Genomic DNA, 26,936 nt, shown 5'->3' with positions numbered 1-26,936 from the left:
TCCAACAATATGTACACAAATAAACTACATTGTACAAATAAAAAAAAAAAAATGTTACATTGTTACATCATAATCACCTGCAGCGAGCGCACACAGCCCGTTGCTGTTAGAACCCCACATTCTACGCAATTTTTCAGACTAGTACAAAGAGGAGGGTGCAAAACGTCCTGGGAGGTTTTATTTACAGAGCTATGTACAGTATGTCTCTTTCACGCATTACAAGGAGGAAAATTTACACAGCGGAGACCAACTTCAACTTAAAACATACCACAGGTGTCAGAAAATAAAAAGGTAATAAATAGGTTATTTCTCACCATTTAAAGAGTAGTTCTCCATGCTTTTTATTAGTCATTTTCCATTCTAAAAAAAAAAAAAAAAAAAAAAAAGGAACAAAGAAACAGCTACAGTCTGGGTTTTAATTAAAAAAAAAAAAAAAAAAGAGGAAAAAAAAAACCAAACAAAAGAAAACTAGAAAATAAAAAGGCTTGAAATCGTGACTTTAGATAATGAAAAAATAGCAATATGTATAATTATGTCCAGTAAGAAAGAAAACCCCAAACATAACAAATCTAAAATAAACATTGTGAATGAATGTGAGGAGAGTAGAGGTAATATGTTGCTGACTGAGGTGGCGTCAGGCTCACATCTGTATCACCGGCCAAGTGCTCTACTGTGCATCTGAGAACTGGGTGTGTGTGTGTGTGTGTGTGTGTGTGTGTGTGTGTGTGTGTGTGTGTGTGTGAGTGTGTGTGTGTGTGGGTTCTTTCAATTTATCACCGGTCAGTCCAATGGTCACACCGAGGGATCAGCGGGTGGGTTTAAGTCTATTGCTTTATGCAGCGGCGTACCGCAGACCGAGGTCAGCCGAGTCCGCATCACCATTTCAAGCCTTTGTGGTTCAAACAAATGACTGATTTCTGACATAAAAACAAAGGCAGGGCTTAAAACCGTCAAAAAACAAACAAACAACCAACCCAAAGCATAACGAGAAGGGTGACACGTGAAACGGAAACGCTCTTGATGTCTTGTAAACAATAGTGAGAGGGCGTCGGTCAGGGCATAGTAACGGTATACATTCTGCTCGATAAGCAATGTGATTGACATGCCACTGGTGTTTATGCTTTGTACAGGAACTAAAAACAAATTCCCCCTAAGATCAACACAACAACATTCAAAACTACACACACTGATAAAAACACACACAGATTCTGTGAACAAAACACACCTTTACCCCCTCTTCCCAAAAAACTGCAAGAAAAAAAAAAAAAAAAAAAGACAAACCGGGGTTTATTAAAAAAAAACAAAAAAACTTTCTGGCTATTGAATCTTGCTTTGTATCTGAATACGTATGTTTACCAACCAGTTTGTGTGTATCTCTTTAAAATATCCATGACTATACATCTAGCCTTGCCACCTTGTCTGCACAGTGTAATAGCAACAACCATTGCACTTTGACTAGACAAACCACACACAGCTATGCTGACTGACAGTGTGTAAAGAACCTAAAAGGATTCAGATTATATTGCCATCAGGATACATGAGCGGCCTCCTGTGTGGTCGGTCAGGAAAGTTTTTCAAAAAAATGTAAATTGTGATTCAACACGAATCATCAAAAATCAACATTTAAACTGTTTTTTTTGTTGTTGTTTTTAAACTGTTGGGAAAATGAAAAAGTCAAATGAAAAGAATCAGTCTGCTCAGCATGCGGCTGTGTCTTTCCCCTCCGCTGTATGTGTTGAAATCTGTTCACTATTTGGTTCATTCTGAGTAAGATTTAAGTCTCGTAACGTCCTGTCTGCTTGGGCCCAACACAAAAACGTAAATTAAAAAAAAAAAGAAAAAAGAAAAAAAAAAGGCAAATGCCACCACACAAGTGAGTAACACGAGGAAGTAAGCGAACATTTAAAATCCCTGACAACACGAGCCAAGCCCCCCTGGAGATTAAACAGTGATCGAATTTAGGACAATGAGGCTGTAGATTATTTGTTTGGAGGCGTTATGATGGAGTCTGATGAGAGAATTCACCTCCCTGGCGGGTTTATGAGGTTTTAAGTTAAAATCATCTGAAGTGGAGGGCTGCAGGTCTGATGCTGAGAAAATTAGGTTCATGAGTTTCTTTACTTTTTGACAGGCTGACGCCACCTGGTGGGTGAAGCTGGAACACCACCTTGGGGATGAGCGTCTCTGCGGCTCTGGATGAGGGGCAGCAGGACTCACCATGTTCAGAGTGGGGAGGGAATGAAAGCTTTTGGTGTGCTTGCTTTTCAATGTGAGGATGAGAGAACAGGACGAGAAGTGACGCGGTGAAAAACCTTTCAGATGACGATGTTTTGTTATGATCAGAAATGATATCCAATTGTTTTTGTGTGTGTCAATAAAAACATGTAAAAGAACTGATCATTTGAACTCATTCTACACAAATACAATGGTTTTGCTTGTGAATGACATCTCACAGTCACTTTCATCCCATCTATATATATATATATTTATATATATTTATGCGACGCTGCCCAACAATGAGTACATTTTTTATTTTTTTTTTCACTGAAAAAGGCATTTTCTTGGTTCGAAATTTTTCAGATATATTTGTGTAGTAAAGCAGTGAATAATAATCCTCTGACTATGTTTTAAATAAATCCTCAACAACTATTCTGCTACATCTGAGGGACTTTATGGTGGTCGGTCGGCCTGGCGAGGCTTTTGAATGCAGACTGTCAGCTATTCGTGTTGAGGCGACTCGTGTCCAGGAGAGTTTTCTTTACTGAACTCCGGACTGAATCTTACAGATGGGATCATGTGACTGTGCACTGGAGTCTTTCAAATACTGACAGAACCGAGTACACATTTTGGCCCATGGATATGAGAGGGGGGGGGGGAAGTGCTGCCCAAAAGTGAACTGTACATAAAAAGATAATTTTTATTTCTTTTACCTTTTTTCTTTACACTTAACTGAGTGATATTACAGTACATAGGTTATTTACAACTGTGCAGTAATGTGTGGCAAAATAAATTATCTAGAAGGCAGCAAGAATACATTGGTTAACGAATATAAAAACTGTACATCATTTACGGAATACAACTTTTTTTCAGTTTTCTTTTGTTTTGTTTTTTTTCCATTAAACTAATATTGGCTCTGTAGTGTTTCAAGTCACTTCCTCAGAAACAATGAAATGCCCAAGTAAAGAAATAGACAAAAACAATATTTCTCTCTTCCTGCCAGACCGCAGTTTCTCCTTAGTCTCTTTGAATCTCGACATTCGTTATGTTTGTTTCGTCTGGTCGTCCTGTGGTGTGTTTGCAGTCCGTAGCGGTCTGATGTGTTTGTGGTGGAGCAAGCAGGGTCGCTGAGGAACACTCCGGTCTGTTCTCAGCGATCCCTGCCCGTCCTGTTCCGTTTCACCAGGCTGAGAGGCTGCAGGGTCAGTCTCCTCCTCTCAGACACTGGGCCCTGACGTGCTCACACACCGTTAAAACCCTCTGCTGTGTCCCAACCTGCTCCAGGCTTTGTTTACGCGACTGTTTAGCGAAACCTGGTGTAGTTTGAATGGAGAGGGAGAGGGAGAGGGCGAGGGCATCCTCTGGGGAAACCATCAGGGGTTGGCTGTCGCTTCCTGGGTCCACTGAAGGTCTGCAAGACGCACCACGGCGCAGCTCGCCTCCTCTGGGTCAGCAATGGACTCAAGATCTCCTCCCCGCACACCAGGAGCCCTGCGTCAACAGAGGAGGCTCTCCTCAGTCCGACTTCCCAACAGGCGCCACGGGAGAGCTCTTCTCGGATGCATCCTCCCGATGGCGGTGGCGGCGGCGGCAGGTACTGAAGCGGGGGCCAAAAAACGAATGCAGAAAATATATCTCTGTCCCCCGTCATACAGTAGCTGAGCACTGAGGAGGCGTGTCCCCTGGCCAAAGCTACAAAGCAAAAACTGTTTCTGCTTCTCGAGCTTCGACCAAACAAAAGCGTAAAAACTTTGAGGATGAAAGTGCAAGTTGTGTTTTTTCTTTTCCCCCAGTAAAAACATGTTTCCTTCGACACGGAAGGGAATCGAGAGCAAGTTATTCACCTTTACTCTTGTTCTAAAGAATATAATTTTTTCTTGCCTGAAGTCCTCTCTCAAACTTGCTAGCCCTTTCCATTCGTTCTGTTCAACGAAGTCTCTTTGAGAAGAAGTGATTCAGTCGAAGTTCGCTCTCTATCTGTGACTCTGGGTGTGTCACGCAGGCAGCAGGACAAAGTCGTCGTTGACATCAACCATTGGCACGTAGAAGGACGGCACTTCGTTGACGCAGAGGGACTTGTGCCCCGCCGGGTCCAGCTCCTGGACCTTCAGCTGCCACTCCATCCTTTGCACGGCGTTGAGCGCTGCTGCCTCGTGCTGCTGTCGCATCAACAAACACGTCTGTGGGAAGGAGAGCCACACATTAAATCACTCGGTAAATACATGGACGAGTGGATCTCGCAATGGGAAAATCCAGATTTAATTTGTAAAGGGTGCCAGTGTTTACCTTCATGCGGTCATATTTATCATCCACATCCTGAATCCAGGAAATGAACTGACGAGCGTTGAAGCGATCTCTCACAGATTTGTTCTCATCACCCTGAGAACAAAGAACAATTACAACCATGGATTAATATTGGCAGCTGAATACACTTAACAATGATATAAGCTTGCTGCTGTCCACGTCACTTCTGTGCCCTGGACGGCATCAGGCTTATATCACTGTGGTGTCTAATCTGCTTTCATTCAGCTCTTGTCTTTTTAAAAAGACTTTACACTCGTAATACATCTCCCTGGACCGATGTGACTCTTTAGTCATCCCAGACCGACTCGCCATGATTCAATGAGGAATTATAAATCGAATGAAAATGAATAGATTTGAATTTCGACGGCAGAAGCTTCACGTTTATGTTTGCTGTTCCTTTGTCACCGTTTAAGCAAGCAGAGCCAACGATTGTTACCCACAGAAAATAAGCTACCTATAAAAACAACAGAAATCAATGACTGGCGGATAATGTGACATTTTTAACAAAACATGTAAATCCATCAACCTAATGATATAATTAAAGATAAAGATGTGTGCAGAACAAATCGCTGCATTCAATGATTTCTTTTTATCAGTATGATGAATACTTAGAGAAATACGAGTAATTGACTGATGCAGATTAGGAACAATAACTTTAAAACTACCTTTAATTAATCAATGTTAAGCAGAAGGAAAATCAATGTATGTTTTTTGTGGAGGCCTGAATGTTGTTTTGCTCTACAGATTGGAAAATTCACTTTATATAACATCATATAACAATATATGACTGCAGCTGATGTGAAAGCTCCATTTATCAGTTAAAAGAGGAGAGTTTCTCAGAGAACAGCCACCTTATGAAAACTGAAGTACAGGAGTTAATGTTTGAATTTATGGTGCAAATAAGATTGTTTTATGTACAAATAAATCAACGGACGATTGCATAAATGCCAGTTAGAATAGTATTTTATAATCTTGATGATCTTCATTTTCAACAAGCATAGCGAGTGTGGTTTAACTAGACTGATAACCATCATGTATCTTTCTATTGTTTCTCAGTGGCAAGTGCAGGTTATTGATTAAAAATCTTTTATATATGGAATGTAATAATAATCATTATCATCATCATCCAACACTCTGATATTGTGAATACTGGCACCTTATAATGACACAACTAACTCATAAGATTCTCACCTGGCTCTCTGATGGCATATTGTACACTTCAGAGTCCAGCAGCATGGTGCAGGCGCTGAATGGCACAGCCTGATTGGCTATTGTCCTGGCCGCTCTGCAGTGGACCCTTAAAACCTCCTGTTCGCATGACACAATCAGCTTCTCCTGTGAACAGCAAAGAAACCACACAAAGACAAATAATATGAGACGTTGAACATCGAGAGGAACATCTGTATGGCTGGCTTGTTTTAAAAAAAATATTTTTTGTTAGGTTAGCTGAAAACGAAGCCGCTCCACACATCACAAAAGATCGCTGCCACTTAATTAAAGGAAAGATGAAATAGATTTGTGTGCGCAATTCACTCTGACTCAGCCTCGGAAGTGGAGGCTATGCAGATTTCACTTGCATTTCTATTTTTAAAAGGAAGGCTTTGATCTCTCATCAAAGAAGTGCTCGTAGCATTCAGAGCACATGTGTGTCGCTGAATGCATGAAAGCAGGAATGGAGTGAGTGAAGACTGAAAGTAGGACATCGCACAAATTAAGTATGTGGAAAAAGAAAATGTCCATATGCAGAGTGTTTCTTTCTTACCCGCTCTATACTGTGCTGCAACCTGAGCTTTCCTCTCACGGCCTCCTGCTGCCTGAAGAGCTCTTTCAGAGGCTCTGACAGTGATGGAGGTGGGGCAATCTGAGGAGAAGAAAACAGGATCATGAACCATCTCATAGACAAGAACAATTAGATATATATAGAACAAAGTAAAGAAACAATCATTTACCACAGGGATGTGAAGTTTGCTGAGAGGCTTGCCATCCAGCAGGTAGGAGCCGGTGTAGGTCACATATTCAGCGTAACACTGTGGAGCTTGAGGGGTGATGTAGCACAAAATCTTCCTTTTCTCCTCAATCTTCTTCCTGATCTGCAGGTACTCAAAGTAAGGGTTGGAGCGGTCACTGTGGTAGGGCTCAATATCATCCAGCTTGATGGCATTGACAACTACAGCCAACGTCTGTTGAATCATTTCTCTGGTCTGCTGCATGGCTGTGTTGACCAGCTGGACCTGGACCTGCTGCCCTGCAGAACGAGGAAACTTCCTCTTACGTGGGTGTTGAGTCTGAGACTCCTCATCTTCCATGGGCAGAGGGCGACCTTTTGTTGTCCTACTGAGAACAACCGATGCAGAAGTTGTTATGGACGTCGGCACAGACACTGCTGGCATTGTGTTACACACCGCTGAGGAGACACTAATTCCAGAGTCTTTGTCTTTCTTTAGAGCTGAGAAGGAGGGAGCTGAAGTGGGTGTTGGGGTTCTCGTAGGAATTGGGTTGATGCTCACGGTTGGACTGGTAGTCACAGGGGTGGCAACAGCAGACGAGGTTACTATGCAGGAGGTAGGAGGGAGAGCGGCAGCAGCAGCAGCAGATGGATTGTTCTTGGCGCGGTTGCGGGTCACCCTTTGAGGGATCTCATCCACCTTCTTCGGGAGATCTACAGTGGTGGACACAGTGGTCAAGGTTACCGGTGTGAGCTTGGAAGTGGGCTCCTGAGTGTCTGCTGGTTCAACTGTAGTGGACAGGGCGAGTGTCACCGGGAGCTGAGGAAGAGGACTGCATGACATTGTCTCAGCAACAGCCTCGCTCATTTCCTCCTGCCTTGCCTCCGTCTTAACAGCAGAAACCGAATCCAGTGGCAACTGCAAAGTCTCGGTCAGGGAGTGGATTGGAAGTTGATGTTGCTGAGAGGCATCAGACTTTACAGGTGAATACAACATACTGGGATCAGACTCATCCAGTCCACCATAAGGTAGCTTTCTCTCCACAATGTTGCCAGGTTGTTGGGTCAGAGCCAGAGAGCTGTTGATGGGCACACTTTGAGGCTCGGGCTCCAGCTCTAACTGGAAGGCAGCATGTGGCGATGGTACAACATCATCTTGTTCATCAGATTCCTCTAAAGCAATATCTCCAGGAGGACAAGACGTCTTAGACAGGCTTGGTAAGTCTACCTCCATTAGGTCTGGGGCATCTGTTTCTGTAATTGTATGTCTGATGTGAACTGGGACAGTCTTGTTGTGGTCAGTTAATTCAGGTTCATGAGATTCAGGCTCTTCTGACTTGTCAGGTAGTGGTAGGTCTGGCAAGGAAAATGGTCCCAGATCATCGATTTCATCTGCATCAGCTGAAAACGGGTCTGCCCAGGGTACCACGGGCTCGGGCTCCACAGCTGGAGCCATGTGTCCCTCTGTGGTAGCACTGAAGTTGTGTCTGCTGTCTTCACAAGCCGACTCGGCATCGATCTGGTGAGTCTCCTCAATGCTTGGCTTGTTGCATTCCTGGAAGAAAGACTCCAATCGATTGGATGATGAGGACGTGTTTAAATAACTTGGTTCCTCATCCAAAGCTGTGTCAGGCCTCTCAGGAGAAGGGATATCGGCTACAGCCTCCTTCTGCTCATCGAAGTCCTCCGGGTCCTCTTTATGCCACCTGTTCCAGGTGGCATAAGGGGGAGTGATGGAGGGATGCCCAGACAAAGGTTCAGTGTCAGAGTGGGAGTAAGGGCTTGTTATTTTGGAGACAGCAGCTTCTATCTCCCCATATGTCCTGTGGGGAGACTTAAGGTCCATATCAGGATTCCATGCCATGCTGTGATCAAAGCAGTTATCTCCATGGTTTGGAGCAGCGTGTGTTGGTGACAGATGGTGAACCTCTGGTTCCTGCTGGTCTGGAGACTCTGCAGACCAGCTCTTCCTCAGTGGGTCCGCCACCTGAGGGGAGAAGGAACAAGGCTCTCTTGTTTCTTCTGGATCATCAACAGCACAATGGTCTTCATTGGGTCTTTCATCCATGTCACCATCTTCCTCATCCTCCTCCTCCTCCTCCTCTTCCTCTTCGTCTTCATCTTCCTGCTCTTGTTCCTCTGTTACAGAGGGAAGATCTGAGAGAACCAGGTTAGGCTCACTGTGGTGAGGCTCAGAGATGTCGTCAATATCCAGTGGCGGCAGAGCTGCGGGAGCTGGAGTTGGTGGGGCAGCAATGTCTAAGCATGGTTCCTGGGGATCTGGCCTGTGCACTGGTGTAGACGGTTTAGGCAGGAAGCTGTTGTATACACTGTCAGGTAGGTGTTCATTCCCCTCAGTACCTAAAAGACCTGGTACTGTCAGATCTGGTGTTGGGTGAGCTGGCTCCCGCCGAGGAGATAGGATTCTGATCGGGGAGAAATACGGCGACGACAGGCACTCCAGGCACTCCAGCCTATCCAGCGTATCCACAACGGCTGATTTGTCCTCGAGAGGTTGGCAGGATGAGGATGGATCAAAGTCCCCTGCCAGATCACCTTGCTGTCGAAGAAATTTGTCAGCCTCGGCCTTAAACTCTTCCTCAAGAGGCCTTCGGACTTCAGAGGATGCAGAACGGCTGACTAGTGGCAGCTGCAGGTTCTTGGCTGGAGTCGGACAAGTTCCCTCTTGAAAACTGTGCGAGTTTGAGTACCTGCTGGGTAGAGAGCAGAAAAACAATCCATCAGACAACACATCAGAGTCAACAGCGTACAAATCACAACAGCATATTGGCAACTTCAAATACCTTTCAAAAAAGGATGGAGAGCAGGCATTCATCGACATCGTCATGGCCGAGGAGTTGTCCAGACCATCCAGCATAATGTCAGGATAATCCTCTGCACTACAAGATGGGGTACGTGGAGTCTGCATCACTTCCTCGAAGCTGGGGCAGGAGATGACAGATGTTGGTGTGGGAACGCCTGTGGGCCTGTTTTGATCTGGCCGAGGAGAAGCAGGGAGATTCTCCTTCATTTGGTGGCCAGCCAGCCATTCCTTTGAGTTCTGACTGTCAGAAGGCTGAAACTTCCTCCCGGGCGACATCATCTGAGCAGGGAGTCCCACATCTTTAAGCTTCTTCTCTTTAAGTCCAGACTCCAGGCTGTTGGATTTCTTAGATGAGAGCTCAGTGCGGTTTTTACGCATTTCCTCGGTAGACTTGGTTTTGTCTTTGAGCTTAGGATCTCCCGTCTTGGATCTGAGTTTCTCCATCTGCTTCATTCTCTCTTTGTGTCTCTTGTGGCGCTCTTCAATCTCCTGGTCTTTTAGACTCAACATCTGACCAAAGCTTGTCATCTGATAATCACCGTCCACCAAAAGTTTCTCACGTGGACGATTATCTTTCCGTACTGTGTCTTTTGACTGAGTGAGCTTATCAATTTCATCCTTAACCTTAGATTTACTGTGGTCCATTCTGCTGTCTTTGTCCAATGTATCTCGATTTCTGTCTCTTTTCAATTCAAATTTAGGACTGTCTTCTTTCGACCTGTCCTTAAGAACAGTGACCTGTGGACTGTCTTTTAACCCAGATTTCACATCCTCCTTGGTGTGTTTGAAAGACCCAAAGCCATCAACATATTTATTCTTCTCATCCTTGATCTTTTCCTTGTGTTTCTCCTTTTTCTTTTTGTCCTTCATTCTGTCACTGATGATGCCACTCGCTTTGTCTTTGTCCTTCTTGGACATCTCTTTTTCAAATTCTAGCGTCTTATCAAAGTCGTCATCGCCGTCTCCCTTTCCTCCATATGGGAATGTGTAAGGATCTGCCTCCAGAGGCATAGGTTCCTTCTCAAAAGGTAGGCTTTCTCTGCGGCTGTAGGACTCTCTGATTTCCTCCGTTTTGTCACGTTTGTCTCCTTTGTCTTTCTTGACCTTTTCTTTATCTTTATCGTGACTTTTCTTGGACGAGGATGAGGAGGAATGCCGGTGCCTCTCTTTCTCTCTGAACTTGTCTTGGGGAGTCGATATGGAAATGGAGTCTCTCCTGTCCTCGGACATATCTGCGAGGCTGATGGAGTCATAGTAACTCGTAAGGATGGGCTCATGGCCCATATCAGTAAAGCTGCCGGAAGAGATTTCACTGTTCTTGTCAATGGAGTCATCCTTGTAGTCATTCATAGCCTCCTCTTCCAGTTTTTCCAAGAGGGACTTCTCATTGTCACCACTGCCTTTTGAGGGCTTCCTTTCCTTTGCGTGATCCTGCTTGTCTTTATATTTGCTCTTTGTTTTTTCCTCACTTGTGTCCCTTTTGTCCAAAAGCTTCTGCTTATTTTTCTTGTCCTGGTTCGACTCCATGGACATCCTATCTTTTCGTTCCTTATGCTTAGCGTCCACAGAATCTTTCTTGTCTTTGTTGTGTTTTTCGAGGGAGCCTTTCCTCTCTTTACCTGTGTCAAAAGTGGTCTTATCTTTCTTCTTTTCTTTGTCCTTTGCTTTTTCTGTGTTATGTTTAGCATCTGCAGATGCCTTTCTAATTTTTTCTACGGGGAAGTGAGAGAGCTCTTCTTGATCTGGTGTCGAGTCTTTTCTGATAGAGTCAGAAACAAGTACTCCGCCATTGTAACTGTCCTCTTCCTCGTCACTTTCATCAGTAAATATATCGGCTATCTTGTACCACGTCTTTTCCCGGATTTTTTCTGGTTTTCTGTCCTCTTTCTTGACCTCCAAGAAGTCTTTCTCTTTATCAGCATGCTTGTCTTGAGAGGCCTTTTCTTTCTTGTCTTTTGTCTGGTCTGAAGACATCTTTCTATCTTTGTCTTTGCCATGAGAGTCTCTGTGTTTGTCTTTGGCTCCCTCCTTCTTGTCTTTGGTGCCCCGGTCTGCATCCTTATCCTTGGCAGTTTTTTCCGTGGAGCTTTTCTCACTTTTGTCCTTGTCCAGATCAGCTCCTCTGTCTTTTGTCTTTTCTTTGTGCTTGTCAGCTTTTGTCTTTTCTCGTTTCTCAATTAACTCACCCTTCTTTTCTTTATCCTTTCCAGAATGGTTTCGCTCTCTGATATCACATGATTTGCTGAGAGTGTCAATGTCTTTGAAGAAGGTATCGTTGCCATACTCGTCTCTTATCGACTCTTGCTTGATTTTTATGTCCTTTCTTTCCTTAATGAACTCGTACGTGTCTTTTCGGTCTCGACTGATGTCCAGAGAATCTTTGTCTTTTTTGTCTTTTGCTGTGTCTGTGGACTCTTTTCGCTTCTTTTCTTTCTCAACTGAATAGCTTGAGTTTATTTTTTGCTTTTCTGACCAGTCCTTTTTCTTTTCATTTGCTTTTTCTGAAGAGTCTTTGTCTTTTTTCTTAGAAGTGACTTCTTTCTCTAATCTTTTCTCAGGGTGGTCTGATTTCTTGTCCTTGACTTTGTTTTCTTTTCTCCTGGTCTCCTCCTTAACAGTCTCAACAATTAGTTTAACAGCATTGTTGGCTTTGTATTCCTTGTACTCTTTGACAGGAGCATCCCAACTGTCATCACCATAAAGGGAGGAGTCAGAGGACATCTCAGATCCCCATCTGTCATGATGGTCATCTGAAGCACTGAGTTTTGTGTCCTCCAGATTGAGGAAATGGTTGTTGACGTCATAGCCTTCATACTCAGACTCTTCCTTCTGAGATTTGTCCTTTTTACATTTCTTCTCCTCTTCCTTGGTGTTTTTCTCCTTGTCTACTTTTAGATGTTTTTCCTCCTTCTGTTCACTTTTCCTGTCTGCTTTTAAAGACTTCTCCTTGGACTTTTTCTTTTTCTCCTCCTTGTGAGCCTTTTGTTTTTCCTCCTTGGGTTTCTCCTTCTCTTTGACATTTCTATCCTTGTCAGATTTTACAGGCTTCTCCCGCTCCTCCTTACTTGTCTTGTCCTTGGTGGAGTCCTTTGTTTTCTTGTTTTTCTCCTCTTTTGTTGTTCTATGCAGGTCTTTGCCAGATGACCAGTCTTTATCCTCAGACTTGGTTTTCGAAAGTCTGTCCTCCTTCTTTGAGTGGTCTTTTTCGTGTTTGGACAATTTGACCTTGGTCTCAGCTGGCGAATCTGACTCAACAATTAAAGACTTCTGTCTCGAATCATCGAAATCAAAGGAATAACTCTTGACAAATTTCTCATTCATATCTTGATTGAGCACTAGACTTGGCGCTTTATCTTTTTCCTTGCTTTTGTGCTTGTGCTTCACTTTATGCTTCTTTATCACTTTGCCGTCGACATCAGCTTTTGAGACACTCTCTGTGGAGTTCTTGTAGAGTTCAGAGTTTTTCTTGTCCACTGTGCTACTGTGCACATTGTTATTCTTCTTTTTGTTCTCTTGCGCTTTTCTCTTCACTTGTTTGACTGACTCAAAACTAGATTCAGCAGAGGAGTAATCAGACTCACTCGACAGTCTCGTTCTGACCGAATCTGAGAGAGAACTGACATCCGACCACGTAGGAGATGACACAGTCTTCCAACCATCTGTCCTCCACTGCTTTGGATGCTGTTCTGCTAAAGACGGTGCTTGTTTTTGAGAGTTTACATGGGATGAGGAGGATGCGTTAAAGCCAGGAGAGTCTTTCAGGTTTGTTGCAGAAGAGTCCTTTAAACTATTTGAGCCCTTATCATCCTCACTCTCCAAATCTCCGCAATCAGAGTCAGATGTACAGAATTTGTCATTGACTTTGCCAAACCTGACTTCTTTACTGACATTATTTTTACTCTCCTTCTTCCGCTTCTTTTTGACTTTATTCTTGTCTTTTTGTTGTTTCGAGCTCAGGCTGCCAGAGTCTCTTGTCTTGGTATTTGTTTGTTGAGTTTGTTGCCGCGGCGTAGGCGCTGGTGTGAAACACAACGTCCTGTCGTCCTCGTCTGAACTGTTACTGTCAGAGATGATCCGCCGGACAGTTTTCTTTGGTGTGAGCGAGTTGCTTTTGGAATAGGTTTTAACCTCCATCTTGGGTATCGAGATGAAGCTGTTGGTCTTGCTAACTGTGTCCTTGCGGAAGTCTTTTTTCAAGAGATGTTTATCGTCCACGGGAGGAACACGCTCCTCCTCATCATCCTCATCAAATTCATATTCGTCTTTGATGGGTGTGACGGCAGATTTAGGAGGGTCTGCGAGTTTCCCTTTTAACTTCAAGCCCTTCTCAAACTCTGAGTCTGTGTTATTGCCATCGACAGAGCTGGATGGGGCAAATGAGGGGGCATCTTCCTCCTCAGAAGATTCTGTGCAAATAAGAAATAAAAAGAATAAACAAACAATATGATTTAATCAATCACCCCATCAACAGTGATAACTTAAGAGAATTTATGTCAAAGATCAAGTCATTGATTCAATATGTGATACCTGATGAACTTTCTTCACTCGAGGTGTAAGTTCCTTTACCCAACAACAAATTGAGCATAGTCGGGGAGTTGGCGACCTTCAGTGGTGTTTCACCTTTCCTGTTACTTTGTCGTGGGTCCCCTCCATAACGTAGTAGTAGTTTCACCACCTGAAGAAGAAAAATGTTTTGTATTAATTGAAGTGAATATCAGATTAATGTGTGTTGTTACCAACACCTCTTGTGGTTCTAAGATTTAAGGATAATTAATACAAAGTTAATCCATTGGTAAGCCTATGGTTGCTATTATTATGTAGTCTCAGGAATGACCCACAAATTAAATTTGGCCTATTCTTACTTGCTCTTGTGATTTTTAAACAATTTCGTGCAGAATTATGAAAATTTTATTTACAGAAGAGAATTTCACATTTTCTTTTCATCGAGCAGCCTTATGCCCTGACATTTGGACATAAGAGTATTATAGCAGAGTATTCTGTTACCTTGAAATGTCCATTATTGGATGCATCATGCAGCGGGGTGTCATCATCCAGACCCTTGGTGTTGACCTCTGCACCGGCTGCCAGCAGCTGCTTGGCCACATCATAATACCCTCGGTTGCACGCCTCATGCAATGCAGTCCAGCCTGCGCACACAAACAAACGACTGTCAGATGTCTGAACCCCACATGGCTGACATTACAGTTATCAGCAATATTTGTAATTAATAAATGAAACAAACAATTGTTTACCTGCAAAGTCTTTTACATTCACATCAGCGCCTTCACTGATGAGCTCCTTGATGCGGCGTACCTCTCCACGGATCGCTGCTCTGTGCAGTCGAGTTTCTCCTCTCTCATTCCGTTTATTCACTTTGTCTTTGGTTTTAGATGCAGAGTTTGGTGTTCCCTTCTGACCCAGACTGGACTGTGACTGATGCTTTGGTGTTGTGTCTGTAAGTAAGAGAAACATGTATGAGACCGGAGCACCCTCTTGAATTTGCTTAGTCTCTGTTTTGTTTATTACTTCTACTATGAACATTAGGGTGTTTCACCTGCTATAACCAGAAGAGGGCAATCAGACTCCAACAATGAGCAGCAGGTTGGTTGGACCTACTTTACTTGAGCTTATTCCATCACATTTACAAGATTAAACCCAAGCCTTAATCACATCTACATTATTGAGTTTGTACAGCTATTGTCCCAAATGATATTTGCAACACACTCACTTAATCTATGTCCATGCCTTCAGGCATCCAACAAAGGAATTAACATATAAATAAAAGTGGCTCTGCACTGGTTTTCACAAACCTAATTTTATTTCAAATGCCAACTGTACAGAAAAAAGTACTGGGTTGCAGCAATAATGCTATTCATGGTGGCTAATGAATCGAGAGTCGAGTCATTCTGTCTGTCAAAAGGAAATGTCCAATTTGACCAGACATGAATAATCGTCTTACCACAGGGGGAATATTGGATATGTTGTATAATATATATGACTATATTATAGTCTTCAGGTTTTTACGTTGGGATATTTGTTGTCTTTTGGCTCAGACGCAGGAATTGCACTATAAGTTGCAGTCTAATGCGACAGAAGAGTTACTTGTGTTTCTGTCCATGCTGCATTTTAAAAGAAGTATCCCATCAGTGCACATGAACTAATTTAAAACTCTGAATACAAAATGACATGAAACACTACAGCAGAGTTTCAAAATGTAAATCCAGCAGGCCATTTGCTCAACATAAACAATAACAAACAATCAACACTATGCACCATTCCCGTGCCGTGCTTATTTCAAGCCCACCTAAACTGCTCTCCCCCTCCTCCTCTTTTCCTTATCCGCAGCCCGTCCACAAAGACGTGGCCTAAATGTTAAGCACGCACCTGGACTGTTGAAGGACTCCTCAGCTGTCATTTGCATGAGCAAGGCCACCTGCTGCCGTTCAGAGAGGGGGTACCCGGCCCGGATCCCTGGCATCCCCATTCCAAACGGCAAACCCGCCTTCCGGGTGTTGGTGGGCTCCTTTTTAATGCGCTTCCGCTCTGGACCTGGTTTCTCTGCAACAAGAGTGAGAGAAGCAAAGTTAATTTTATCGGACTGGATCCATGCACTCACACTCTAACATACAGAACTATATGAGAGAAAAGCAATTGAACTATTATTCCAAAAAAGTACTTATTATTGGGAATGTATTATTTCTCCTATTATTAATACTCATGCCACTTTCACATTTTCATAGCATGGCTCCATACGTTCATTTGTCACACCAGACCACAGAAAATATTTATCTTTTTATAACTGAATTGAGTTCTGATTACCACATGCATTGTGCCCTCTACTCTATTCAGAACTGAAGAACGTTGGCCTCTGACTCACACGTTGCACAATGTATATGAAGCCTAGTATGGCAGAGGTTTGTTATTCGCAGTGAGTGACTTTTGTGTTATTACCCAGCTGCCCCTGAGAAAAGGAGGGGTGATCAGGCGGCGTGTTTATGTCTGTCTGACTCCAGACCAATCAGCCAGGATCGTGAAGAGGGGAAAGAGGGTGTGACTTGGCAGAACCACGGTTATTACAAAATAGCTGGTGTATATTTCAATTCAACATGGCCTTGCCAAGGTCACCACATGCCTGCCTGCCTGCCAGGATTACTGGAGACACGGTGCTACTGGACAAAAGCAGCTGCTCCACAAAGACACACCCAGCAATTATTTTCAGTGGCAGCATACCATCTGATGACCCATGCAGAGGGTAAAGCTACACATGACCGTGATACTTCATCACTGAAGGGTAACAACTCCCACAGCCCACCGAAAACACTAGTAACAAGACCGACTCCGACCACAAAGAGAGGAAAAATAGAAATGGCATACTCAAACATGCATGTAGGGAAACACCAGCAGAGACGTGGATGTCTCTCAGCCTGATTTCTGTGGGTTTTCTCTCATTCCAAGACCGGCTGCATTGCTCAAGGCCACAAACACACAAGTAAATCAGGCAAGAAGGAAGCATGGCAGCTCAAGCTTCCGGTCTAGAAGCTTTCCAGGAAAATATTTTTCCAGTCACAAGCATTGGAGCTGACAAACTTTCACTAACATCTGTGAACACTTACAGCTAATGTGCCCTCCACCCCTCTTTGATACACTCTCACGTTCTCCAAAGCATTTGCCATTTAGACACATTCCTCCAGCAAAGACTTTAACAGTGGGGACCACAGAAGCAGTCCAAACATGTTTTTTTTTTTTAGCAGCAGAACAGAAAAAGTGCTAAGATAGCTTTTCCACACGATGTTTACAAGGCTGGGTGAGCAGGAAGCCAGTTATTACCCTGATGTACCCCGATAGACGACTGCTAATAAACACCACACAATACCAAAGCTTCTAATACAAGATGCATCATCAATGGCAGAAAACTGGCCTTCTTATCACAGATATAGATGAGACACAAAAGTAACTGGTGAGTTTGTTGTTCTGTAAACTAGCAACAATAAACTCGTTGGTGCAATTAGAACAGAAATAATCTCTAACAACTTTGACCAGCCAGTCCAGACATTGTTAATCCAGCTGCTCCTGTAGGAATACATGACAACCAACTTGAGAATATTGAAAGGAAATGAGACACAGCGACATAGAAACTTTGCTGCACATGTTATGAAGAATGGAATTTTGTCTTTCTATGAATTGTGTCAACTGAATTATCGTTTATGTCACCGTGTTAAACGTTTGCCCCCAAATAATTTTTCACATCATGAATCAAAAATATGTGGCACATGTGGGTTACCAAATGGCACAAATGAACAATTACACAGCACAATGTGCTTGCTCCCCGAGTATTGTCTGCCTGCTGGAGGTCTATTTAGGGAACATGGCTTGGCTTTATGTGTCTGAGGAAAATGATATTGCTCAGCTTATAGAGGGAGCTGAAACCTTACTCTCACGACTGCTTGAAACTTGACTAACAAGATAAGAGAAAAGGAGAATAAAAGCAAGCAGGCAAGCTAGGAACTGTCACCAGATGAATAGATGGCCTACCTGAGCCAGGGGGAGGGGACCACATCAAACATAATTGTTTGAATAAAAGAGAGCTAGATTCAGACATGGCAGGTAGACGATACTACAGTGTCAGTTAAGAACAACACAAAGAACCTGTCTGGCGGAATTATGGCCAACAGACACCACAACAAGAAGAACTTCTCTAACCAGCCTGACCAGGTATGTCTGACTGCAGCATGTTTGAGAGAAACAATGTTCTGTTTAGGGACCCGTAAAAATTGCATAAACAGGAAGTTAAGGAAGAAGAGGCAGGAAGTGGCCAACAGGATGTTTTCTCAATGCTTTGTGCTAAGCAACAGAGACTTGTAGACATTCAGCGTGAACATAGCGAGGTGCACAATGCTCCGTCTATCCTCTCCAGCCAACTGGCACATTAGATGTATCATGCTGTAATCAGTGGCATTCAGAGTCACAGAGATAGAAAAACAATCCTGTATGTTACAACTTATCAGCAGCAAAATAGTCAAATCAGCTCATCAACTTTTGGAATGAAAACCACACACAAAAAAAATCCAACCTTATAGGATATTATTAGTAGGGCTGTCACTTCTTCACGGAAAAAAAATCAACTTTGAATAACTTTTATCATACTCATGATTTTACTGGACAGCACTTTGGTCGCCTTGATTGTTGTAAGTTTTATAAATAAATGTTGATTGACTAATTAATTCAGATGAATTTGAACAACAACACTAAAACACATGCTACAATAAACACCACAAAACAACCTCAATAACTGTGATCTGTTAAAATTACAGCCTTATTTCTTCAACAGTTTTAACAACATTAACTGTTTTATGTCTCTCACTTCTAAGTTGCTCTCAATAAAACCAACTTAAAATAAGAAGTAGACACTTTCATTGTGAAAATTTGTCTCAAATTGGTGCAGTACTCAGAACAATAAACACTCAGTCGCTTTCCTGAATAGAAAACGTATAAATGAGGAACTCAGACAGCTTTGAAATAGAACTAGAGGACGGTAAAAGAAATGTAAATAGTCAAGGCGAGTAAATATTGTTAAAGAGTAAGACAGCTGCTTTATCCAAAGTTTCCTAACAACCTTATGCTCGTTTTTGACTTTGCCTTACGGTGATGAACCTATAATTCCTCCAAGATGCTGCTTCTCAGGTGTTTTGAGTCGTGATTGTCTGCTCAGGACAGCTATGTGCACTGTTGTTCTCCATTTTCATATGAAGTAATGCACTAATTTTAGCTTCATTCAGTGATCCCTTAGTAGGTGAGCAGTAAGTCAACATGATAGCGAACTCTTACTGCGTCCTGTGATGGATCACAAGCCAAATTACATTAAGCTTTCAACTTACGTCCACATAAATGTTTGAAACCCCAATGAACAGCCAAAAGTATTTGCTCAGCCAAATCATTGGATTCAGGTTTCCCAATCACTTTCTTGGCTACAGGTATATCAAATCAAGCACTTACACATGCACACTACTTCTACAAACAATTGTGAAAGAATATGTCGCTCTCAGGAGCTTCAGTGAATTCCAGCGTGGTACAGTGATAGGATCCCGCGTGTGTAATAAGTCCAGCCGGGAACTTCCTCACAATGAACTGTTAATAATAATGCATGGGTTTTATTTAACGCTTTTCAGGACACTCAGACACTTTACATTGCACTATCCATACTCGATAGTGGTAAACTACATATGTACATATGCAGAAGCGAGGCTGCCTCAGCAATCGGCCCCTCAGACCACCCTCAGACCACCATCAACCAATCACTCTCACAATACATTCATCCAGTTTGGGGTTTAGTGTCTTGCCCAAGGACACTTTGGCATGTAGGCAGGCAGAGATGGGATTCGAACATGCAACCTTCGGATTGGGAGACGACCTCTCTACCAACGGAACCTAACCCTGCATCAGTAAATGCTGAGGCACAAAGTATGCAGAGACGGACAACTTTTTGCAGAGTCAATAGCAACAGACCTTCAAACTTCCTGTGAGCTTGAGATCAACTCCAAAACAGTGCGTAGAGAGCTTCATGGGATAAGCTTCCATGGCCGAGCAGCTGCCTCTAAGCCTACATCACCCAGTGCAATGCAAAGCCTTTGGATGCAATGGTATAAAGCAGAAAGGGGCGATATATTGAGATTCTTGATATATTAATATTTTTGTCAAATTCAATATTAAAAAATACAATATCGTTTATATGTATATGATAATAGTTAAAATATAAATTGTAAGAGTCGCTATTTCTCTGTATTCCTTGTCTTCTGCCTCACATTCGCCCCTGTAGCCTCTATCATTGCAAGCAAGTTGCATTCACAGCTCCGCCCCTACCTGCACTCACAGCTGCCAAAGTCTCAAGTTTGCGGACAGACACAGCAAAGCAACGGACAAAGACGACATAAAAGTAGCAGGAAAAAAAGCACAAAGGCTCAATAAAAAATAAGATGGTTCGGATTTCACTCATCCGATGTTGAATAACGCAATAAAACATGTTTCAACCAAAACTTTGAGCACGACAATTTCCGACGGGAGGCAGCCTCAGAAAAACACCACTTTGAATGGTTGGGGAGACACATGAACCCAAATGGAGGAATTATATATAAATAAATAATTTTGTACATTTCCATGCATTAATATCTAATCTCACACTGGCTTCTCATTGATTTTTATTACACATAGTGCTGTCTCCAGTGAGTTTATATCATATATCACCATTTGGAGAAAAAAATACTGAGATATGTACTTTTGGCTATATCAGCCAGTCGTCCCACCACTGGACTGAACAGTGGAGTCCTGTTCTCTGGAGTGACGAATCACGCTTTTCCATCTAGTAATCTGATGGACGAGTCGAGTTTGGAGGTTGCCAAGAGAACCGTAATTGTCTGACTGCATTGTACCAAGTGTAAACTTTGTTGGGGTGTATCAGCGTACACAGGCAATTTTGGACACTTTCATGCTCCTAATTTTGTGGGAACAGTTTGACGATGGCTCCTTCCTGTTCCAACATGACTGCACACCAGAGCAAAAAGCAAGGTCCATAAAGACATGGCTGAGCGAGTTTGGTGTCAAAGAACTTGGCTGGAGTCCTGACCTCAACGATATAGAACACCTTTGGGATGAATTAGATCGGAGACTGTGAGCCAGGCTCTCTTGTCCCACATCAGTGTCTGACCTCACAAATGCCCTTCTGGAAGAATGGTGAAAAATTCCCGTACCACACTCCTGAACCTTGTGGAAAGCCTTCGTAGAAAAATGGAAGCTGCTATAGTTGCAAAAGGTGAATCGACATCATATTAAATCCTACAGTTTAAGAATAGCATGTCACGTATCAAGTTCATATGTGTGTGTAAAGGCAGGTGAGCAAATAGAAATGTTATTCTATTGTACACTATATCGCCAAATCTAAGTCAAAACCTAATAATGACTTTTACTTCAATAGACGAAGTTGCAGTAAGAATGCTTTAAATAAGGCATCATGTTGAAGAAACATTGACTTCTTTGTCTTAGTGCTGTTTTTCTAAAGGCAACTCATTGAATTTCTCTCAGCTCTCTCTACAAACATATAGTTTTAAGTTGATTTCTCATAGAAGATTCAGAAATAACTCATATTGAATGGGCCAAGCTTGTACTGACCCTAAACAGCCCCATGTCACATACCAGGGGACACCATGTCTAACTGTATTTGACGTTGAACCGTTTTCAAAAGTGTCCAAAAATACATATTTAACAATGATGGAAATCTAAGATGCTAACTTTGGTTAACTATCACAGTGTTTAGCAGGATACTGGGACTTGGTTTAACTCTAAAGCACAACACTCATTAATCAGCTTACACTCATCAATCTACTGCCAAACTGACCAAATACCTAAGGCATGACGGCTATAAGCAATATCCAAAAAGGCTGCCAACAGGACAAAATGGCCAAGTAAGCTGAAAATCCATCAGACACAATAAGAACCCTATCAACTGCAAACTGGCTACATTAGGTCAACTGAAATTATAGTCCTGTGTATATTTATTGTGTGTATTTTCATAGTCATGAACAGCGCTTTTCCATTGTGCTTATGAAAGTAAAAATGTGAATACAGCAGACCAGATGACCAACGTGAGGTAGCAGATCAAGTATACAAGAAAGGTTTAGCAGGGAGTCCTTATATGCCTTCTGTCAGCTCACTAATGCAATAATTAACTACTACTAATGCTAATAATATGTTGGGAATGATAAAGCTGTTTATTTGACAGCAGTCAAATATACGATAAATAATCACAGCGAGCATGGAGTGACAGAAATGAATTAATGAAGCTGTGCGTGTGTGTTTCACATGCCTTATAAGATGATAATTGTGTAACAACTAAAACAGGAGGGGCAAGGAGAAAGTATATATTTGTCTTCATATTGTAATGCAGCCTCAGTGAGAATAGGGCTTCTGAAAGTGCTGGTTATTTTAACACAGACAATATCTTCAGAATGATCCTTCCTAGAGCGGGCTTAGTTTTAATCGGATAAGCTGGTTCTGTCATCAATCTCCTAAGACCCTGTTTTAAGCGTTTTAAGTGAAAATGCATTGTTTTGCATTTTCGATGCAGAACAGATTCACGTTTACACAGCAACGTTTTAAAAGTGATATTCCTTTATACAGAAATGGCAGAAACAATGAAAACAATGTAGTTTTCACCTTGGGCTAACATGGGTATTGTTTTTTTTTGCAATTAAACCACCCATACAGACAAATATGCAAACAAACAACAAATGCCCTATAAACATTAACAATGATGAGTACATAAACATTCATACAGATGACGGGGTTGGATTGCTATTACCAGTGAGCTATCTATAAAACTACCAAGTTCCAGGAGAATATGGACTGGGAGTCATGCCACTCTGGAGGCAAAGACTGTTCTTACTGTCCATCTGCTTGCACATGTGGAGAACTATTTACTACGGCCATATGCAATAGTACAGTTTCCGCCATCTACACAGAGATGGAGCCTGTGCGTTTCCAGAAAGTTGCGCTTTCGTCCATCTACACCAGGGGTATTCAGGGGTATCAGACCCCTGGTCTAAACGATGATAAAGTCGGAACATTTTTGAAAGGTTCCACTTTGGGAGTGATTCTCAACGCACGGTTTCAGTGGGTCTGGGCACCATTGTTGCATAAAAGGACACCCAGAATCCAATGAAAGTTTTGCGTTTTCACTTGAAATCAATGTCGTGATAAAGGGCCCTAAATGCTGCTCCTGTGAATGGTCGCGATGAGGAGGATGAGGGTAAAAGAAGTATCATGACAATGACCTCAAGAACGATGAATACTGCAATCTAGTACTCATAAGAAAAGAAAGGTTTGGAGAATCAAGAACAGACGGACATGATGAGCACAGCGGTGAGGTCTTCATTAACTCCAATGTTAATGATTTACAGTTTACTGACGCCAAAGAGCAAATATATTCTGTTTGTCCTCAACCACATCTATATTCCTATGTAATATTTAAACCTAAAGCATATAAACCTGATCAGTGGCTGAGATACTGATGAGTCATAAAAAACCTTTCAACTTGTTTATATGGTGGATATGAACAGCTATAAGAAATGCACTATAATCTGATCCTCATGAGAAGATTGATTGTTGGAGGTGGTTTCTCACATTGAGCAATTGTGGCAATATCTCAGGCTTAAAATCTGTGGTCTTGTGTCATACAGTGAGAGGGGCTTGGGAACAACTGTTGTCATGGTTATGCAACAACAGACAGCCTGGGATAATCTTCTGACTTTAAATTTTAAGACAGCTGCCTCACCACAGAGCAGTGTGGCACAGCTAATGCAGAAGAAGATGACAGCGACGATCAAAGTGACAAAAACAGTCTGCAGAGTTCCAAGGACTACATAAACATTCCCCATTTACAAAACGCCACGAGAACAGCTTTGTTTATTCACTTCCTGAAGGCATCAGTGGTCTATCTAGATGGCCAATAGGATAACGCCATTCTTCCGCACTTAAGTACATCATAGCTGTTGTTACCTCTGATTCAACACTGTGCAGTCAAACTGTGGCAACAGGTCTTATTTGTATGTCCATCAAATGAGTGAACTAGGAAACCTCGAGGAGCTGCTTTCACTTCACTAACTAACCACAGTACTGTTCGAATAAAGCATAAAAGTGGCACAGACAAAGGATGTGTAAATGAACATGAACATAGGTGTGACAATCATATGATCTGCCAGGTCTAATGCACATATACCAACAAAGATATGCTGCACAGAGAAATTCAAGTCACTTTTGACCCTTTTAATCCTGGTAAAAACAACTGAGAGCTCTTGCTTGATGAGCACACAACAAAAACCCATTCAAATATCTAGCAGAGCGCAAACATTTTTTTTTTTAAGAAGTTGGAGGTGTTATAACAAATGATTTTGAATAGCCTCCAGTATATTGTTTCACTCTGTTCAATGATTAAAAGCAGCAGTGTAAAGGCAAAGCTAAAGAAACTATCAAATATCTCCACTTTAAACTGCTTTAGTCACACAGCAACACAGCAAATATGAACAAGCCTAAGGTAAACTTAAACACACATTTAAGGAGTAGAACTGAGACATCATAATACTAATGTCACAAGTTGCAGCACAAAACAGTGGATAAACTAAATCTCTGTTTACTTAGCTAGAGCCAAGGACAAAGCAAAACAATATCGCAGTACATGATAACATCCCCTGCAGTCATAAATATTCTGTAGCAGTGAAAGCCACAGAGGAATCGGAGCCTCGGCTGGGGGTGGGGCAGAGAGGGGCGGCGTGGGGGCTGTGACGTGTCCGAGGTGCAACATTTTGCAGAGGGGCTCGACCCAACAGGGTCAGAACCTGAAAGGTCAAACAACAAAGGCCGCCATCACACCTGGCACAAGCATTCGACTGGGTGATCCGATCACAATTGGATAGCTGTAAGTACGCCACGAGGATGCGTCTCGCCACGCATCTCAATGAAGCTTTTGTGATTATATCTCACGACCATGCTCCATATACATAAAAGTAGATAGTTTTTTTTTTTTAAAACTGGTGTTGTCCTTCAGACTGGATTCTACTGCATTTATGGAAACTAGACAGTTCGTTTGGTATGTGCTCTATCAGAATCAGTCTTAACAGATTTTGCAGCTTCTCATCATTGATCTGTACATATATATATAATGTATTTAGCAAACTAAGTGTGTGCAAGTGCAGAGACCATTAAGTGTCAAGGCTGTCTTTCAATGAGGCTTTATACACATTCACATACATTCCGCTTGAAGAATGTGACCCAAGAATGTGGTCTGAAAGAGGAATTAATATGATGCAAAACTGTGAAGAGTATCAAAGTTTGATATAAAAAGCTTTCGTCCACCAAAAATGTATGAATCCATACAAGCAGCATTTCACTGATCTGCTTTTAACCACCAAACTAAATGGTGCCAACAGAAAAATCCTTCATTCTTTAATGAATTACAACATAAACTTGTAGGATTGACATCTCAGTTGACAGCAACTTGCCAGGGAATTGATGCCATGAGCTAATAAACCTTCTCAGGGTCCTGCAGTGTGGAGACGGCAGATTAAACGTTCAAACTGGAACATGTTGGAGATGGGAAGCTCAGTCGTGGGTTAAGAGACAATGCAACCTATTTCCATAACGCTGTTAGCATACTAACAGGACTACGACTCTGCTATATTGTTCCTGTGAGAGACTGTTCCTCCACTCACAGAGAGTGTTTTGGTTGACCTCTTTATTGAGGAAACTCGCAGCATCAGAACTGGTAAATGTGCGCAAAATGAAGCAGGTGAACAAACCTGAACTGAAAGAGCACATGGGGATTAACTTTACCAATGATGCTCAATATGACAATCTTACAACATAAACATGGGAAAGACATGCATGGAGCATTATACACAATCACAACAGAGATTCAGATGATCAATTAAAGAGGCAATGAGGAAATACCTCTCAGATAAATATTGCAATTATTAATAGATGCAGTGAATCGCTGAAATTACATATGACACCACGTGTCAATAAAATGCATGCAGTCTTACCTACACTTAAAGCATAAACAATCTTCTGTTGCAACATTTTTCTCTTTGGTCTGCAGTGGAAAGTTTCTCGCAAGTGTAATCACTGAACAGGAACCAATGCCGCAGCTCAGCCCATGCTGAAGATGAAGGCTGGTTGCAAAGCCTCTGACTTGGACCATCATCAACAAGCTAAACCCTGAACCCTTAAAGTGCAAAGTCAAACAAGCATGAGCAGTAGTCCATCCCTCCCTAATTAAAGAGAACACAGAGCAGTGCCTTACCAACGCAAACCTGGTCAGACTTGCACGTCAGAAATCCCTTATCACTTGGATCAAGATTTTGTGTGGACGTCTTCTCCTTCAAGACTGTAGGTAAGACACAAACACAGCTAACCTAAAGGTGGAGCTGGGAGCACTTTCACTTCCTGTGCCCCAACCCCCGTTTTTACAGAGCACAGCTAACTACTTCTTGCCAGCCAGAAAGGATGTAATGCAGTAACTCCCATTCCCCTTTGATTCCCACTTCAAAGTCTCTTGGAGGTGGAGATGTCAAAACCAACGAGTAAATACTTTCCAACAATCCCTTACCTGAGTCAGAATCTTTCTGGTCTCCATTTGCTCCAGCAGTAAAGGGCAGCTTCCTTTTAGAGGCCTTCTCTTTCATCTCTTTGACCCCATCACTGCGATCCAATTTGGGAGTCTTGTTTGACAACACTTTATCCTGAGAAGGAGAAGAATGAAAACCATGATAAGCCAGAAGAATAGAGGGTAACAGACATTTTAAACACAGCTGAGCAGCAGTATAGTAATGTAAATGTAAGTAGTTTGGATAGAAATTGAGGGAAAAAAAAAAAGAAAGAAAGACATACACATGTAAGCTATCTGTCGAGCCTCCTCCTGCGTTTAAGAGTTATTCGCTGCCTTGATCCCCACAACCATAATGGGCTTGTCAAAGTGAAACTTTTCCATGCCGTTTCTTCCTAGATTCTTGACTCCCTGACCACAGCAAAAGAGCGAGCCACAGGCAGAGGAGTGGAAGCTGACGCCGGCTCGGCTGCGCGGTCTACAGCTGCTGGAAACAATCA

At 42.4% G+C, this 26,936-nt stretch overlaps 1 protein-coding gene across 3 annotated transcripts in view; it reads right to left on the bottom strand.

Annotated features, from left to right (window-relative positions):
• Positions 1-2,542: 2,542 nt before the first annotated feature.
• ankrd11 (ankyrin repeat domain 11) overlaps positions 2,543-26,936 on the bottom strand; it is a 112,066-nt gene continuing 87,672 nt past the window's right edge. For 2 of the 3 annotated variants that reach the window (XM_080493448.1, XM_080493449.1), the window contains 11 exons: positions 26,440-26,572; positions 15,675-15,848; positions 14,543-14,743; positions 14,295-14,437; positions 13,818-13,965; positions 9,271-13,696; positions 6,471-9,180; positions 6,284-6,382; positions 5,713-5,856; positions 4,504-4,596; positions 2,543-4,397 (listed from right to left, as the gene is read on the bottom strand). In XM_080493448.1, coding sequence (XP_080349574.1) covers positions 4,212-4,397; positions 4,504-4,596; positions 5,713-5,856; positions 6,284-6,382; positions 6,471-9,180; positions 9,271-13,696; positions 13,818-13,965; positions 14,295-14,437; positions 14,543-14,743; positions 15,675-15,848; positions 26,440-26,572 — 8,457 coding nt within the window. In that variant the 3' untranslated portion in view covers positions 2,543-4,211. The remainder of the gene's footprint in view (positions 4,398-4,503; positions 4,597-5,712; positions 5,857-6,283; positions 6,383-6,470; positions 9,181-9,270; positions 13,697-13,817; positions 13,966-14,294; positions 14,438-14,542; positions 14,744-15,674; positions 15,849-26,439; positions 26,573-26,936) is intronic. The other variant, XM_080493450.1, reaches the window with a different exon arrangement.

Source organism: Lipophrys pholis, assembly GCF_963383615.2.
Source record: "Lipophrys pholis genome assembly, chromosome: 2".
Classification (NCBI taxonomy): Eukaryota; Metazoa; Chordata; class Actinopteri; order Blenniiformes; family Blenniidae; genus Lipophrys; species Lipophrys pholis.
This window is presented reverse-complemented; position numbering and strand designations above follow the sequence as displayed.